Raw genomic sequence first — 14827 nt, forward strand, 5'->3', positions numbered from 1 at the left:
AGCCTAAATATGCCTCTCTGCCAATTCTAGCCATTGTTACTACTTAGTAGAGTCAAGCAGAATAAGTCTGAACCCTCAGTGACATGACAGCCCATCAGGTACTTGAAGGCAGCTCTCAGATTCCTCCTATGTCTTCTCTTCTCCAGGCTAAATGTTCCCAGGTCCTTAAGTTGATCTTCCAGGGGTATCATCTCAAGTCCCCTCATCATTGTATTCAACTTTCTTTGGCTGCTCTTCAGCATATCAGGGTGCTTCCACTGCCACTGAACACAATACTCCAGATAGGATCCAATAGAGAGAGCATGGTACCACAGAACTGTCCTTGGCTTAGATCTCTCATAATACAACCTACGATCACATTGGCTTCCATACCATACTGGTAACTCATATTAAGCTTGTAGTCCACTAAAAATTTCCAGGTCTTTTTCATATGAACTTGTGTCTAAACATGCCTTCCCCATCTTGAGCTCCTGAAGTTGATATTTTTTAATGTAAATGTAAGACTTTATGTTTATCCCTATTAAATTTTGTCTCATTAAATTCTATTCAGTGTTTTAGCTTGTCAAGAATTTTTTTATCTTGATGCTATCATCTCTGTTGGCTGTTCTTCACAACTTTGTGTCATCTGCAAATTTGATAAGCATGCCATCTATGCATTTATCCAAGTTATTAATAAAAATGTTAAATTGCACAGGGCCAAAGACAGATCCTGGGGCACTCCACTAAAGACCTCCTTCCAACATCTAGCCATTAGTGACCCATTGTGTCCAGCCGTTCAACCAGTTCCAAATCCACGTAAGTGTATTATTGTCTAACCCACATTGTCTCCATCTTGTCCAGAAGAATAACATAAGAGACTTTGTCAAATTCATTGCTAAAATCTAGATAAGATATATCAAAGAGATCTATCAGTCTAGTAACCCTGGCCAAAAATAAATAAATAAATAAATAAATAAATAAATAAATAAATAAATAAATAAATAAGGTTAGATTGACATGACCTGTTCTTGGTAAAGCTATGTTGGCTCTTTGTGCTCACCATTTTCTTTTGTGGTTGTTTATTAACCATATCTTTAAGAATATGCTCTAGAATTTTATTAAACATCAAAGTCAAGCTCATGAGCCTTTAGTTTATAGATTCTACTCCCTTGGGCAGAAAAAGTCCGTATAACATTTCCTCTTTTCCAGCTCTGTAGTGCTTCTGTTCTTCATTATCTTTTTTTGGGGGGGGGGGTCTAGTAAATGTACAGATTTATTATATTTTCTGTAAAATCAGACTGGAGTTCACATAATTCTCCCCATATTTCTCTAAATTCCTTATATTTGCTGTTTCTTGACAATAATATTCTCCTCCTTTCCTATTATAAATCTGTATAGTCAAGTCAAACAGATTCCTGAGTTGACTATATCCAGTAAAAGTCTCAATTTACACTCTGAGTCCTGTTACCTTTTTTTTTGTCAAGAAATGGGTTTCCTCATGAGATCTCTGGAATTGTGGTCAGACACTTGTGTTGATCAGAGTTTCAATGTCTTTCCAAGCTTGTCTTTATTATACTTTGGTCATTGTATAAATTGTTCTTCTGGTTCCTTCCACCTTAATAAGCGTCATGTAAGTCTTCCCAGGTTTTTCTGATACCATCCCCTTCGTTATTTCTTAGAGCACAACTGTATTGCATCACATTTATATACCATAATTTGTTCAGCCATTCTCCAGTTGGTAGATATCCTTTCAGTTTCCTAGTTCTTTGCCACTATGAAGAGATGTTAATAATCTATTTTCCCACATTCCTCCTCTCTTTTCCTCTTTCCTTTCTATTTACTTAAGTAAAATACATTTCTGAACTCAATGTTGTATGTATGACTAGTTTGGATGAGAATGAGATTGAAGTATTTACCACTTCCTCTATCCTTCTTCCTTGTTTCTAAGGACTTCTACTTTCTCACACCCATTATATGAAATAATTTTCTTCATTTTTCTTTTCCTTTCATTGTATTCCTTTTTCCCTCCCTTTCCAGTCAAGATCATCACTGTATAACAGAAGTGCTCCCAGACCCTCTGTCCAACTAGACTTTCTTTGTGATCTCTAGTGATAATAAAGTTCTTTGTAGTCATATGTATCATTTCCCTATATTAGAATGCAAAGTGTCCTTGTTTTATGTTTCTATCCATTTCTGTGTTTGCATTTTAAAGTTTCTATGTAGCTCTGGTCTTTTCATGAGGAATGCTTGGAAGTCTTGTTTTATTACAAATATACTTTTCCTCCTATGTCATTATATTCAGTACTGCTGAGGTAATTATTTTTGGTGGTATGCTTTTCTATATCCTTTGCCTTCTGGAATATTGTATTCCAAATTCTGCTTCTTTGTTAAACCTGCTAAAATGTTCTTGGGAGTTTTCATTTTGGTCTTTTTTCAGGAAGTGTCTGGTAGATTCTTCCTAGACATTTTCTCCCCCTCACCACCCCCAAATCTCTTGACTTTATTTTAATGTTTTTTCTTGTTTCATGGAGTCGTTCTCTTCTCTTTGGTCCATACTAATTTTTAGGGAGTTTGTTACTTGGCTAAGTTTTTCTTCCTCTAATACCAAGCTTTTAGTTGTTTTTCCAGTTCTTTCTTCCATAGCTTTTATTTCTTTTCCACTTTTTCCTCTAGTGCTCTCATTTAATTTGTGAAAACATTTTAAAAATTAAAAACTCTTGCTTCATCTTTTCTAGGAGTTCTAGTTAAACTTAGGCCTAAACTTGTTCTTTGAGGTCTTACTTATTTTAGTAATTTTCTACTTTCGGGTTTGTATCTTAAATGTTCCTTCTCCATAATAGTTCTTTATGGTGGGATTCTTTTTCTTTGTTGTTTGCTCATTCTTCCAGTAAACTTCCTAGGTTTGGAGTTTATGTTGGGGCTGGACACTATGCACTTCTGGAAGGAATATCTTGGCTGGTCCTTTTGTTTCTTTCTTAGGGTAATGAGTATTGTATTATTCTAAGATCTCAGGGGGACAGCTCAGAAAGAGGACCTGCATACTTTCAGTGATCCCGAAGTGGTTTCATCCAGGGAAGAGTCTAATTTTTCTGCCCTTTTCATCTGAACTGACATGGGTTTAGGTCTGAGCAACTGGCTTATAAATTTGCCCTGTATGGAGTTCCAGTAGACTACTGCTGGACTCAGCCCCTCTCAGCTAATTGGAAAGGAGCATAAGGAGATAAATCCAGAAGGAAAGTTCTGCTGACTCAAAGGGACAGAATTGCAAGCACCCTTGTGATCTGGGATCCCTACCCTGGTTATTTTTCTGTGGGCTTCAGATTAGGCTGGAGGCTGGAACCAAGACCCTGCTTTGCCACTCCTAGGTACAGATTCCTTTCTCAATCAGCCTTGGATCTGTGATCTAGAATGGGGTGGTGAACAACAAAGGTGCTAGTTGGCATCTCTTCCTGCACCCTGAGATTACAATATACCTGAGACTATCAAAGTGAATGGAGAGAGATTTCTCTCTCTCCAAAAAATGGAGAGATTTCCGGGTGGTCTGGTAATAGAACAAAATGTAGATCCTATCCAACTTCTTTCCTGTGACCTTTGCTCTATCCCTATCTCTGTCACTAATGTTGGTAGTCCTCCAGGATTCTCTTCTCTTTTCCCTCTATACCATTTCTCTTAGTGATATAGTCAGTCCCCCTGGTTTCAGTACCATTTCTGTGCTGATTATTCATATCTATTTTTCCAGTCTTAGATCTCTAACTACCCATTAGATATCTTGAAATGGGTACCCTGTGACATATTAAATTCAGCTTGTCTAAAACTGAACTCATTACCACCACTACCACCCCCCCCCAAAAAAAAAAAACAAAACCTCTCTCTTCTTAACTTTCCTATTACTTTCAAGAGCACCACCATTTCCCCAGTTGCCCAGACATACAACTTAGATGTTATCATTGTCTCCTCACTCTCTTCTCTTTGGTCCATACCAGATTCATTGTCAAGTACTGTTGATTCTATCTTTGCCTTCTCTCTAATCCTGGCACCACAATGTGACTGACATTGCTGCTCACTGGGACTTATAATAACCTACTGGTTGATCTTTGTGTTCTAGTCCCTCCCATCATCTGTCAGATTGGTCTTAATAAAGTTCAGAATCTGACCATCTCACCCTTTTATTCAGTAAATTCAAGTGGCTTCCCATTCCCTCCAGAAACAAAAACAAAGTCCCCTGACTGGCTACTAAAATCCTTCATAACTTGGCCCTGGCCCCTTTCTCTGTTTGCAATTTTCTGAGATTTGATTCCTCTACCTGATATCCCTTCATGTATTCTTTGATCCAATGACACTGACTTCCTGCCTATACCATGAACAAGAAACTTGTCTCCTGACTCTCTTTACGCTGGCTAAGTCTTGTGTCTAGAATTTTCTTTCTCCTCATCTTTTTCCCCTGGAGAGTCCCTAACTTCTTCCTTCCAATCTCACTTAAATTCCTATTTTTTGCCAGACTTTTCTAGGCCTTCTTAATTTTAGTGCCTCCCCTTTAAGACTGCCTTCAGTTCATCCTTTCTAGATCTTGTTTGTACTTAATTGTTCACACAGTGTCTCCCCTGTTACTCTGTGAACCCCTGGAGGGCAGGGCCTGTCTTGTGCCTTTCTTTGTAACACTTGTGCCTACCATATAGTAAGTGTTTAACAACTGCTTATTGACTTGTTTTGTTAAAGTATAGTCTATCTACATTTATTTAAATCTGAAAATCAATAACCAATACAAATGTTTTAAATAGTAACGCTAATAATGATTAGTAAGTATATCAAGATTTTTCCTTTTTTAAATTGTCTTTCATTTTTCTTTTTTAAGATTTTTCTTTCTTGAAATAGTAAAGAGGATAAATAGGATAGATAGTCTACAGGTCAAAATAATGAAAACTACTATATGTTAGTGTTTTCTGTGGAGATTATTCTTTTAACTACTTACTAATTTATTAAATAGGCATCAAAAAACTAGATTTGCAGAACAAGCAGTGAACTGAACGGGAGCAACTCGACTTTTTAACTTTGCTGCTGATTCTGTGAGTTTTAGAAGCACAGCCTATCTGTGGGGGAACATTATAAATCCTTTCATTTGACCCCCCTCATTTTAGAGATGAATACACTGAGGCCCAGGGAAGTTCAAAGTGAGATGCATCCCCATCAGACAGCATGCCTTTATTCATAGCCCCAGCCTGTTTTTCTTCTATAAAATGGGACTGAGATTGGAGCCCAAGGGTGTTTTGCTAAGTGGGAAAATGATGGAACCTTGAGGTTGAGAAAAAAGGCTATTCCTTCCCGTGGGGCCTTTACCTACTACTGAATGACTTCATGGATGTTCTAGGTTTGTCTCAAACTGACTCTAAAAAGAGTTTCTCTTTTTCCCAAACCCCAGGGTTTGCTCCCTGGGACATAGCCTCAGAGCTATACTTTGCTTGCCACTTACCATCTAGTCAGGTCAGTTGGCTCATCCCCTAGCTTACATGGCCATCACCATCTCTCTACTATAGCCTCATGTTATAGCTGCCAATTTCTTTGTTGGCTACCACACACACACACACACACACACACACACACACACACACACACACACACACCACCCTGCCCCCCACCAGCCCCAGTTCAGTCCTTCAAACAGCTTCCAAAGGCTCTATGGAATCAGTGCCTCTCTGATGCGTCTGGGATCACTCTGGCATTTAAAACCCTCTGCAGTCTGACTTCAGTCAGCCTTTCCATACTTCTTTCAGGTACGTTTGTGTCAAACCAGCTTCTCTGACATTTAGTTATTGCACTGAACAGAGTTCTGGAATTTGTCTTTATTTTTCTGTAAACATTTTAAACATAAAACATTTTTCTTTTAGTTCTGTTTCTCACGTATCTGAATTCTTTCTCTTGTTTTTTTCTGACTGGAGTAGTAAAGTCCATTTCTGTGTATGCTTCTGGGCCCTTTTTTCCTCCATGTATTGATGATATCATCAGTTCTTTATCATCTATGCAGATGACTTCCAAATTTAGCTCTTGGCCCACTCTTGCATTCCAGTCTCATATTCCAGCTGTCTAGCAGTCAGTCATTAATCATCTGCTATGTGCCAGGCACTGTGCTATGTGTTGAGGGTACAAGAAGAGGCAAATAATCTAACAGAGAAGACAGAAAGCAAATCTGTACAAACACGCTCTTGACAGGATAGATAAGGAATAATTAAGAGTAGGAAGTGGCCAACCTTAAGAGGGGTTGGGAAAGGCTTCCTATAAAAGATGAGATTTTACCAGGAGACTACAGAGCATTCCAGGCATGGCCATGGTTCCTGGGGTGCTCCAAATTGAGCAAGAGTAAAATGCCTTTCTTCTAAATGTACTCCTAAGTCTTCCTGTTTCTGCTATGGGTGCTGCCATTCTTCTCATTACCCAGGCCTGTAGCCTTAGAGTCATCCTTGTCATTCCTATCTTCCCTAAGTTCAGCCCATTCTCTCTCTGTATCTCTTTTCTATCTTTTCTCCACTTCCATGTCTCCTCCTCTGATTTAGGCCCTACTGGCCTCTCCTCTGGATTGTTGCCATCAGCTCCTAATTAGTCTGGCCTCCAGCCTCTGCCCTCTCCCAATAGCTGTCCAGCTGATGTTCCTAAAGTCCAGGTCTGACCATTCTCATGGCTTTCTTTAGCCCTTTATTGCCTCAAGAATCAAGTATGATCACCACAGTTTGGCATTGAGTGCCCTTCATAAGCCAGGTGGAGTTTATATTTCCAGGCTGGTGAAGCATTCCCCTCCTTCCCTCATGTTGACTTGTTTGTTGTTCCCTGCCATGTTGCTCCATCTCCTGCCCTGTTGTTTGATACTCTGCCTCTTGGAATCCTCTGGCTGTCTTCACAGCTCAGCCTAAATACCATCTGACAATAAAAGGTCCCAAGTCCATCATACCCCCCCAACCCCCGTTACTTTGTATTTTCATAGATTTTGTATTTACTACTCTGTAGAGTGGAAGGTTCTTGAGGACAGCCTGGTTTGTGATTTGTCTGGGTGTCTCTCAGTGCTCAGCACACTGTAGGTGTTCATCAAGGCTTCTAGAATTCAGCTTGCATTGATAAGTTTCAAAGTGCTGAAACCAGATTTGGAAATTCATTATTATAGATACTACTTAAAGAAAGCCATTTTTAACCATTATGAGAATAGCAGAGAGAAAAATAATTTCTCACATGTCTCATTAAGTTTCTTTTTTTCAAACTTTAACAAAGAATATTTGATAAAAACTTTGTTTCATTTGACATAAATTAAATGGAAAATGTTGAGAAATTAAAGAAAATCTTAATTTGCAGAAGTAGACTATTAATTTAAGGCAAGCCTTTATTCAGGGGGTCAGTAACATTGTTTAAAAATTAATCAATCAGGAACACCTAGGTAGCACAGAGGATAGAGTGCCAGGCCTGGAGTTGAGAGGATCTGGGTTTCAAATCTGGCCTTCAGTACTTCCTAGCTGTGTGACTCTGGACAAACTACTTCACGCTGATTGCCTAGCCCTTACTATTCTTTTGTTTTATAATTAATATTGGCAGAATTTTTTGTTTAAAAAAATCAATTAATTAATTTTGGTCAACATCTGTTTAGACCTGAGTTTTAGTTACCCCAGCTACTATTGTCCATAGGAATTGATAAGACTAAGCCACAGACCAGGAGAATGACCCATGGTGGTGAAATCAACAAGACTAATAAAGTGCTTTTTATGATCTTTAGCCTGACTATTTCTCACTTGTACTCTTAAACTCAGGTTGGGAAAAATACTTGAATTAAGGAGTCCATTCTCCATGGTGGGGGAAAGGGTTGTTTCTTTCCTTTTTTAAAAAATATAAATCCCCACCTTGTCCCTTTTATTTTATTTTTTAAATTAAGTATATTTATTTACTAATTAATTTATAATATTTTTCCATGGTTACATGATTCATATTCTTTCCCTTCCCTCCTCCCACCCCACTCCTTTAGCCAACAAGCAATTCCACTGGATTTTACATGTGTCATTGATCAAGACCTATTTCCATATTATTAATATTTGCACTAGAGTCTACGTCCCTAATCATATCCTCATCAAACCATGTGATCAAGCAATTGTTTTTCTTCTGCGTTTCTATTCCTATAGTTCTTTCTCTGGATATGGATAGTGTACTTTACTAAGTCCCTCAGGATTGTTCTGGGTCATTGCATTGCTGCTGGTAGAGAAGTCTGTTATGTTCGATTATGCCACAGGGTATCAGTCTCTGTGTGTAATGTTCTCCTGGTTCTGCTCCTTTCATTCTGCATCAATTCCTGGAAGTCTTTTCAGTTCACATGGAATTCCTCTAGTTTATTATTCCTTTGAGCAACAATAGTATTCCGTCACCAGCATATACCACAATTTGTTCAGCCATTCCCCAATAGAAGGGCATCCCCTCATTTTCCAATTTTTTTGCCACCACAAAGAGCACAGCTATAAATATTTTTTTACAAGTCTTTTCCTTATGATCTCTTTGGGGGTACAAACCCAGGAGTGGTATGGCTGGATCAAAGGGCAGACAGTCTTTTAGCACCCTTTGGGCATAGTTCCAAATTGCCTTCCAGAATGGTTGGATCAATTCACAACTCCACCAGCAGTGCATTAATGTCCCAGTTTTGCCACATCCTCTCCAACACTTATTATTTTCCTTTCCTGTCATATTAGCCAATCTGCTAGGTGTGAGGTGGTACCTCAGAGTTGTTTTGATTTGCATTTCTCTAATTACAAGAGATTTAGAACACTTTTTCATGTGCTTATTGATAGTTTTGATTTCTTCATCTGAAAATTGCCTATTCATATCTGTTGCCCATTTATCAATTGGGGAATGGCTTGATTTTTTTTTTGTACAATTGATGTAGCTCCTTATAAATTGGAGTAATTAGACCTTTGTCAGAGATTTTTGTTATAAAGATTTTTTTCCCCAGTTTGTTGCTTCTCTTCTAATTTTGGTACATTGTTTTTTTTTGTATAAACCCTTTTTAATTTAATGTGATCAAAATTATTCATTTTACATTTTGTAATATCTATCTCTTGCTTGGTCTTTAAATGAAAGGGTTGTGTCTTATCTCTACCAGATTAGAAGAGTTCTTCATCTACCAAGAAGGCTTCAGTTATGGGCAGCTTCATCAGTTTAGGGGGATTGAAACTGAAGGGGGGGAGCATAAGGAGAGAAAAAGATGAATCCAGAAGGAATAACAACTGTTATGGTCAGTGCCCTTTCACTGAAAGCTAAAGCCAACAAACCTAGTTGCTGATCCCACTATCTAGTATTGAAGTTAATAGCTAGGAAACCAGAGTTTCATGATAGCATGAATTTAGTTCTTTTGTAACAGAAGCCAGAAACTTGATCTGTGTTTGGAACACTGATTTTCACATTATTACTAGACATCAATACATGTGGAAAGGACTGAAAAAACATTTTAAACCAGAGTTGGGGTGGAGGGTGGGTTGGAAACCTATTTATAGAGAGGTTTGAGCAGTAATTCTTAGAAGGCAATAGCCTTTGGGTGGCTTTTTAGCGGCTACAGGTTCTGATTCCCCAAATATTTGTTAAGTGCTTGTTGTGTTCAAGATGCTGTTATATGTTTGGAATACAAAGAGAGACATTAATATCACATTATCTCTGCTCTCCGGGAGGATGTGCTGAAATCAGAGGGAGTGGGTAATAAGGGCAGAAGGAGAGGTGACTTTAATGTGGAAGAATTGTGTGGGGCAGGTGGCAGGGTCTTAACAGTCAAGGTCTGGGGAACCCAAGAGGGAGAATGCCACTAGGCAAACATCATTGATATGAGAGAGGAGAACTTGGGGGAATGGGGAGTGATAAATATGTAGAATGCTTGAATGTGGGGAGAAGAGTATGGTGTCCAGTATATCAATCAGATCAAGTCAGCAAGCCTCCCGTGTGCCAGGTCCTTGGCCAAATCAGCCCTCGAGGATACAAAGCTCTTCTTTCAAGGAGCTCACTATCTAATGAGGGAAGCAATGTGCAAATGTTTCTATAAATACCTGAGAAGTTGGAGACATTAGCGGTGAGGCACTAGTATTAAGGAAGATTAGGAAAAGCTTCTTGCATAAAGTGGGATTTTAGCTGAGGCTTGAAGGAAATGAGGGAAGCTAGGAGACAGAGATGAGGGAGGTCAGACAGTAAAAGTGGAATGTCATATTTGAGGAATGGCTGTACATGGGAGGTGGGGGAAGGTAGAAGAAGCCTGGAAAGATAGGAAGGGACCAGATTATGAAGGCCTTTAAAAGACAATCAGGGTTTTACATGTCATCCTAGAGGTAACAAGGAATTGCTGATGTTGATTGACTGGGGGAGAGATATGGTCCAATCTCTTCTTGACAAAGACCTTTTTTTGACAGCTTAGTGGAGGATGGCCTGCAATAGTGGGGAGAGACTTGAGACAGAGAGAAAAGCCAAGAGCTAGTGCAGGGAGCAAGGTGTGAGCTGATGAGGACTTGATGAGGATCTAGTGTTAGAGGAGAGAGTGGGATGTATACCTGCAAATGCATGCACACATTAAGATCTCTTATCTGTCCATAGGAAATATTGCCAAGGAGAATTTGACAGAATTTGTCAGCTAATTAGATGTAAGGGTGAAAGAGAGGAAAAGTGTCTTGAGGGTGACACCTAAGTTATAAGATTGGGTGATTGGAAAGATGATGGCACCTTTGTCAGTAATAACAGAATTAGAAGAGAGGGGAGTATTTTGGGGGAGAAAGATAATGAGTTCAGTTTTGGACTTAAGTTTAAGATGTCTACACTGGAGATTTAGGGAGAGGTTTGGGCTGGAGAAATAGATCTGTGAATCATCTCCATAGAGATGATAATGAATAATTAGAAATTATAATTATGGGAATGGATGAGATCACCAGGACAGTATGGAGGGAGAGGAGAAGATCCAAGACAGAGCCTTGGGGAACACCTCTGATTACTGCGGAATCTGGATAAAGATTCTGATGGGGACTGAAGACTGGTCAGATAAGAAGGAGGAGAACTGAGAGAGCAGTGTCCTGAAAACCTAAACAGAAGTGACTGTCAAGAAGGAAGAGAGATTGATAGTGTCAAAGCCAACAGGATAAGGATCAAGAAAGACCCATTAGATTTGGCAGTGAAGAAATCATTGATAGCTTTGGAGAGAGTCCTTTCAGTTGGATGATGATGTTGGAAGCCAGACTACAAGTTCCAAAGAGAGTGAGAAGAAAGAAAGTGGAATATATTGTAGGTTGCAGATATTTTTTCCAAGAGTTTAGCCAGAAAATGTTGGTGAAACAAAGGAAGATGGCAGGTGGGATGGATAGATCAAGCTGACAGGGAAAGACTGAGGACTGAGGAGAGTGGGGGTGAAAAAAGGCATTCGTCTGGAAAAGAAGGGATGAAATGGCATCACTTGGGAATGTTGAGAGTTTGCCACCTCTTCAGGAGACCAGTTTGAGGGAGAAGATAATTGTGCAAGCATCTGAGGGATGCAGGAGGAAAGGAGGGGGAAAGAATGGTGGTGTCATGCCAAGTGCTAAGGAGAGTCTTTAGGCAGTGTTGTGGGGAGTGATGGGTTGGTGACTGCTTGGATCTAGAGGTAAATTAGATGCAGGAAAAGCATTGAGAAAACCCCTAACAAGAACTGTAATCTCTAGTGTGACTCTAAAGGGTCATCTTTATCTCCAGTACAACTTCCTTCATCCACTGAATGACTGAAAAACCATTTTTCAAGTGCTTCATATGTGCCAAAGATGGGAGGGAAAACTCAGAGTCCAGCTGCAAGGTTGATGGAGAAGTCCAGAAATCCTAAAGGTGCTTTGGTGGGTGTATGGTAAAGCCTGTAAATTCATGCCGATTTCTAACCCTAGTGGTGGCGGAGAAGCGCTCACTAGAAACCTGCAGCTAATCCTGGTCGATTGAACACCCATGTTCCTCCTCTCGCTTTTCTTAACCAAAAGGCTTGGATGGCCTGAGTTGAGGGTGGTAAAACCAAGTATTAAAATATTTTAAACTTAGACCTCCTAATTGCTGTATTATGAAATGTCAAACTAAGAAAACATTCAATCACATTAAGAATATTTTAGAGGAAAATATGTTGGAAACCATTAATAAATGAAATCTTTTCAAAATATTAATTCAACTTTATCCTTTTATTTTATTTTATATTTATTTATTTAAAAGCCCTTACACCTTCCATCTTAGAATCAGTACTGTGGCTAGGCAATGGAGATTAAGTGACTTGCTCAGGATCACACAGCTAAGTGTGGAGGAAGTATCTGAGGTCAGATTTGAATCTAGGTCCTCCTGTCTCTGGGCCTGGTTTTCTTTTTTTTTTTATTTGAATTAATTTATTGAGTCAATTTAGAACATTATTCCTTGGTTACAAGCATCATATTCTTCGCCTCCCTCCACTTCCCCCACCCTTCCCATAGCTAATGCACAATTCCACTGGATATTACATCTGTCCTTGATCAGAACCTATTTCCATGTTGTTGGTGTTTACACAAGGATTTTCATTTAGAGTCTGTATCCCCAATCCTATCCCCTCGACGTCGACCATGTATTCAAGCAGTTGTTTTTCTTCTGTGTAGGCCTGGTTTTCAATCCACTGAGCTACCCAGCTGCCCCCAACTTTATCCCTTTAGATGTATTGTGTGTTCATAATTATGAGTCCAGTAGTACAGTTCTTAAATAAGTAAAATCTCTGCCAAGCTTGTGTGCTTAAAAATGTGTTTACTGATAGGAGTGCAGTTTAAAATTTTGGACATCAGTGGTCCTGATTTTTAAAAATGGAAGTCTGCCCTCTGGTGGCTATGTGAGTGCACAGAAACAGTACAAGTTAGGTGCTTGGAGAAAGGCAGAAGGAAGAGGAAAAAATGAATCCAAGCTTAAAGTTTGGAAGATGATGAAGATGGTACCCCTTGAACAGAAATAGAAGAATTAGAATTGGGTCAGGTTTTTGGAAAGAAAATGAGTCCTGTCTTAGGTGCCAGGAAGATATCCAGATGCCATACTTGGTTGGCAGATGAAAATACCAGACTGGAAATTTAGGGAGAAGTTAGGACATAAATATTTGCAGGTGGATAATACGAGTTCGTTCTAAGCATTTACTTTTTAATCTTAGAGATTAGACTTTTTAATATTTATTTCTTTGCTACCTCATTCCTAAAACAAAAGGGGATATATTTTTAAATGTCAGTAATCATGCCTTATGGGCACTACTAGATGATTTACAGACTAAAGGGGTTTGAAGTTTATAAAAATAAAACAAGAAGCTTGTTGTCTTCAAAAAGTGATTTAGATTCTTATCACTCATCTAACTTCAAGGCTCTGAATTCCAAAGGGTTGAAAATGGGGGGAAAGGTTCCCTTAGGCAAAACAATCATTATACCAAAATAGAGGTTAGCACTGATCTGTAAAAACCAAATGTGACATGCTCTGTGACTTAGAGTGACTGAAAAGCTGCTCAAATTGTTTTTAACATCAGAATGTTTTTTTCAGAATCGGATATTGTATACTTTCTAATCTTGAATAGAATTAACAGATTTTATTCTCCTGAGATTTAAAAAAATCCTACCTTTAGGGAAAAAAAAGATTTTAACTTAAAAAGAGAAAACTATTGTAGTGAAATATGTTCTTAGTTCAACTCTTACTAGAAACTGCAGCATTACTTCTAGTTCCATTTTCACTAAACAATGGAAACTTCAGGAACCATTTTCTTGGTTTCAATTTGGGGCTTAGTTGCCCCCTTGGTAAAAAAGAGGAAGTTGAATTTACATATGGTCTATAAGGCAGTCAAACTTTCTGTTGTTTTTTTTGTCTTTGTTTTTTAACTTTTCTCTGCCTCATTTTCTTCATTTGTAAAGTAAGGAGTTTAGATAAAGTGACCTACATGCTTTTCTGCTTCTAAAATTATAATTTGAATGACTAGAAGTTTATAAATTAGTATAATGATGCTCTTTTGGTATAACAAAAGTACTATAGATTTGTGATCCTTGAGGACAGGGTCTTTTTAGAATTTTTCTCTCTGGGTAGTTGTGGTATCATGAGTATCTTTATCATGAAAAAGCTTTCACTCCTAAAAATAAGTATGGTGAAATTGCATTGTGTTTGACCACCAACCTAGGAAAAGGATTTAAGCATTTTTTTAGGGCAGAAGTTTCTAATTTCATTTTTACAGACTATTAACAATTCTAGTTAGAAAGTATTGTAAAGTATAATTATGATTGTAAATTAGCAAGAAGAATAAACTAAGAAAAGTTTCTAATAAGAAAAACACACCAGAATGCTTTTGATTTCTAAAGAATATTTAAAATTTTCTGTTTCTAGATCAAGGAACAGAGAAACATGAAGGAACAGTTTCTACTTCTGGGATCACTGACCAAGAGAAGGAATTATCAAGCAATGCTTTTCAAGCATTCATGGTAAGAAGTGTTTCCTGTTAATCTCTTCAGCTTTTTTTGCTTCCAAGAATGTTGTCTTCCATAATCACATGAAAAATCCTTATGTTTGTGTGAAATATGAACTTCTTTAAAGACTAGTGAAAAGATTTAGAAGAGCAACTTTTTAGGTGTATTGCATAAAAGCAAAGCAAAAGAGTTGTTCTCTGACCTCTTGTTTTCCTTAGACTTGAACTTTCTGTTTAAATTCAGAATTTGGATTTCTTTGAATTCAGTGCCTATCTTGGGCCCCCTGCAGATGTTGTACACTTTTGGCATTTTCTCTATTTGAAGGATCCAGGGATTTTACTTCTTAGGAATTTAGACTCATTTCTCTCAGAGCAATAAAGAACCAAGAAAAAAACATAGATATGGCTTATTAATATGAC

At 38.3% G+C, this 14827-nt stretch overlaps 1 protein-coding gene across 12 annotated transcripts in view; it reads left to right on the forward strand.

Moving 5' to 3' along the window:
• CNOT10 (CCR4-NOT transcription complex subunit 10) overlaps positions 1–14827 on the forward strand; it is a 69740-nt gene that overhangs the window by 6479 nt on the left and 48434 nt on the right. For 8 of the 12 annotated variants that reach the window (XM_056800389.1, XM_007505230.2, XM_056800384.1 and 5 more), the window contains exon 2: positions 14329–14423. In XM_056800389.1, coding sequence (XP_056656367.1) covers positions 14329–14423 — 95 coding nt within the window. Of the gene's footprint in view, positions 1–287; positions 380–694; positions 796–14328; positions 14424–14827 lie in introns of those variants that run through there. The other 4 variants (XM_056800386.1, XM_007505227.3, XM_007505229.3 and 1 more) reach the window with 2 other exon arrangements.

The sequence above is a fragment of the Monodelphis domestica genome, chromosome 5, assembly GCF_027887165.1.
Source record: "Monodelphis domestica isolate mMonDom1 chromosome 5, mMonDom1.pri, whole genome shotgun sequence".
NCBI classification, from domain to species: domain Eukaryota; kingdom Metazoa; phylum Chordata; class Mammalia; order Didelphimorphia; family Didelphidae; genus Monodelphis; species Monodelphis domestica.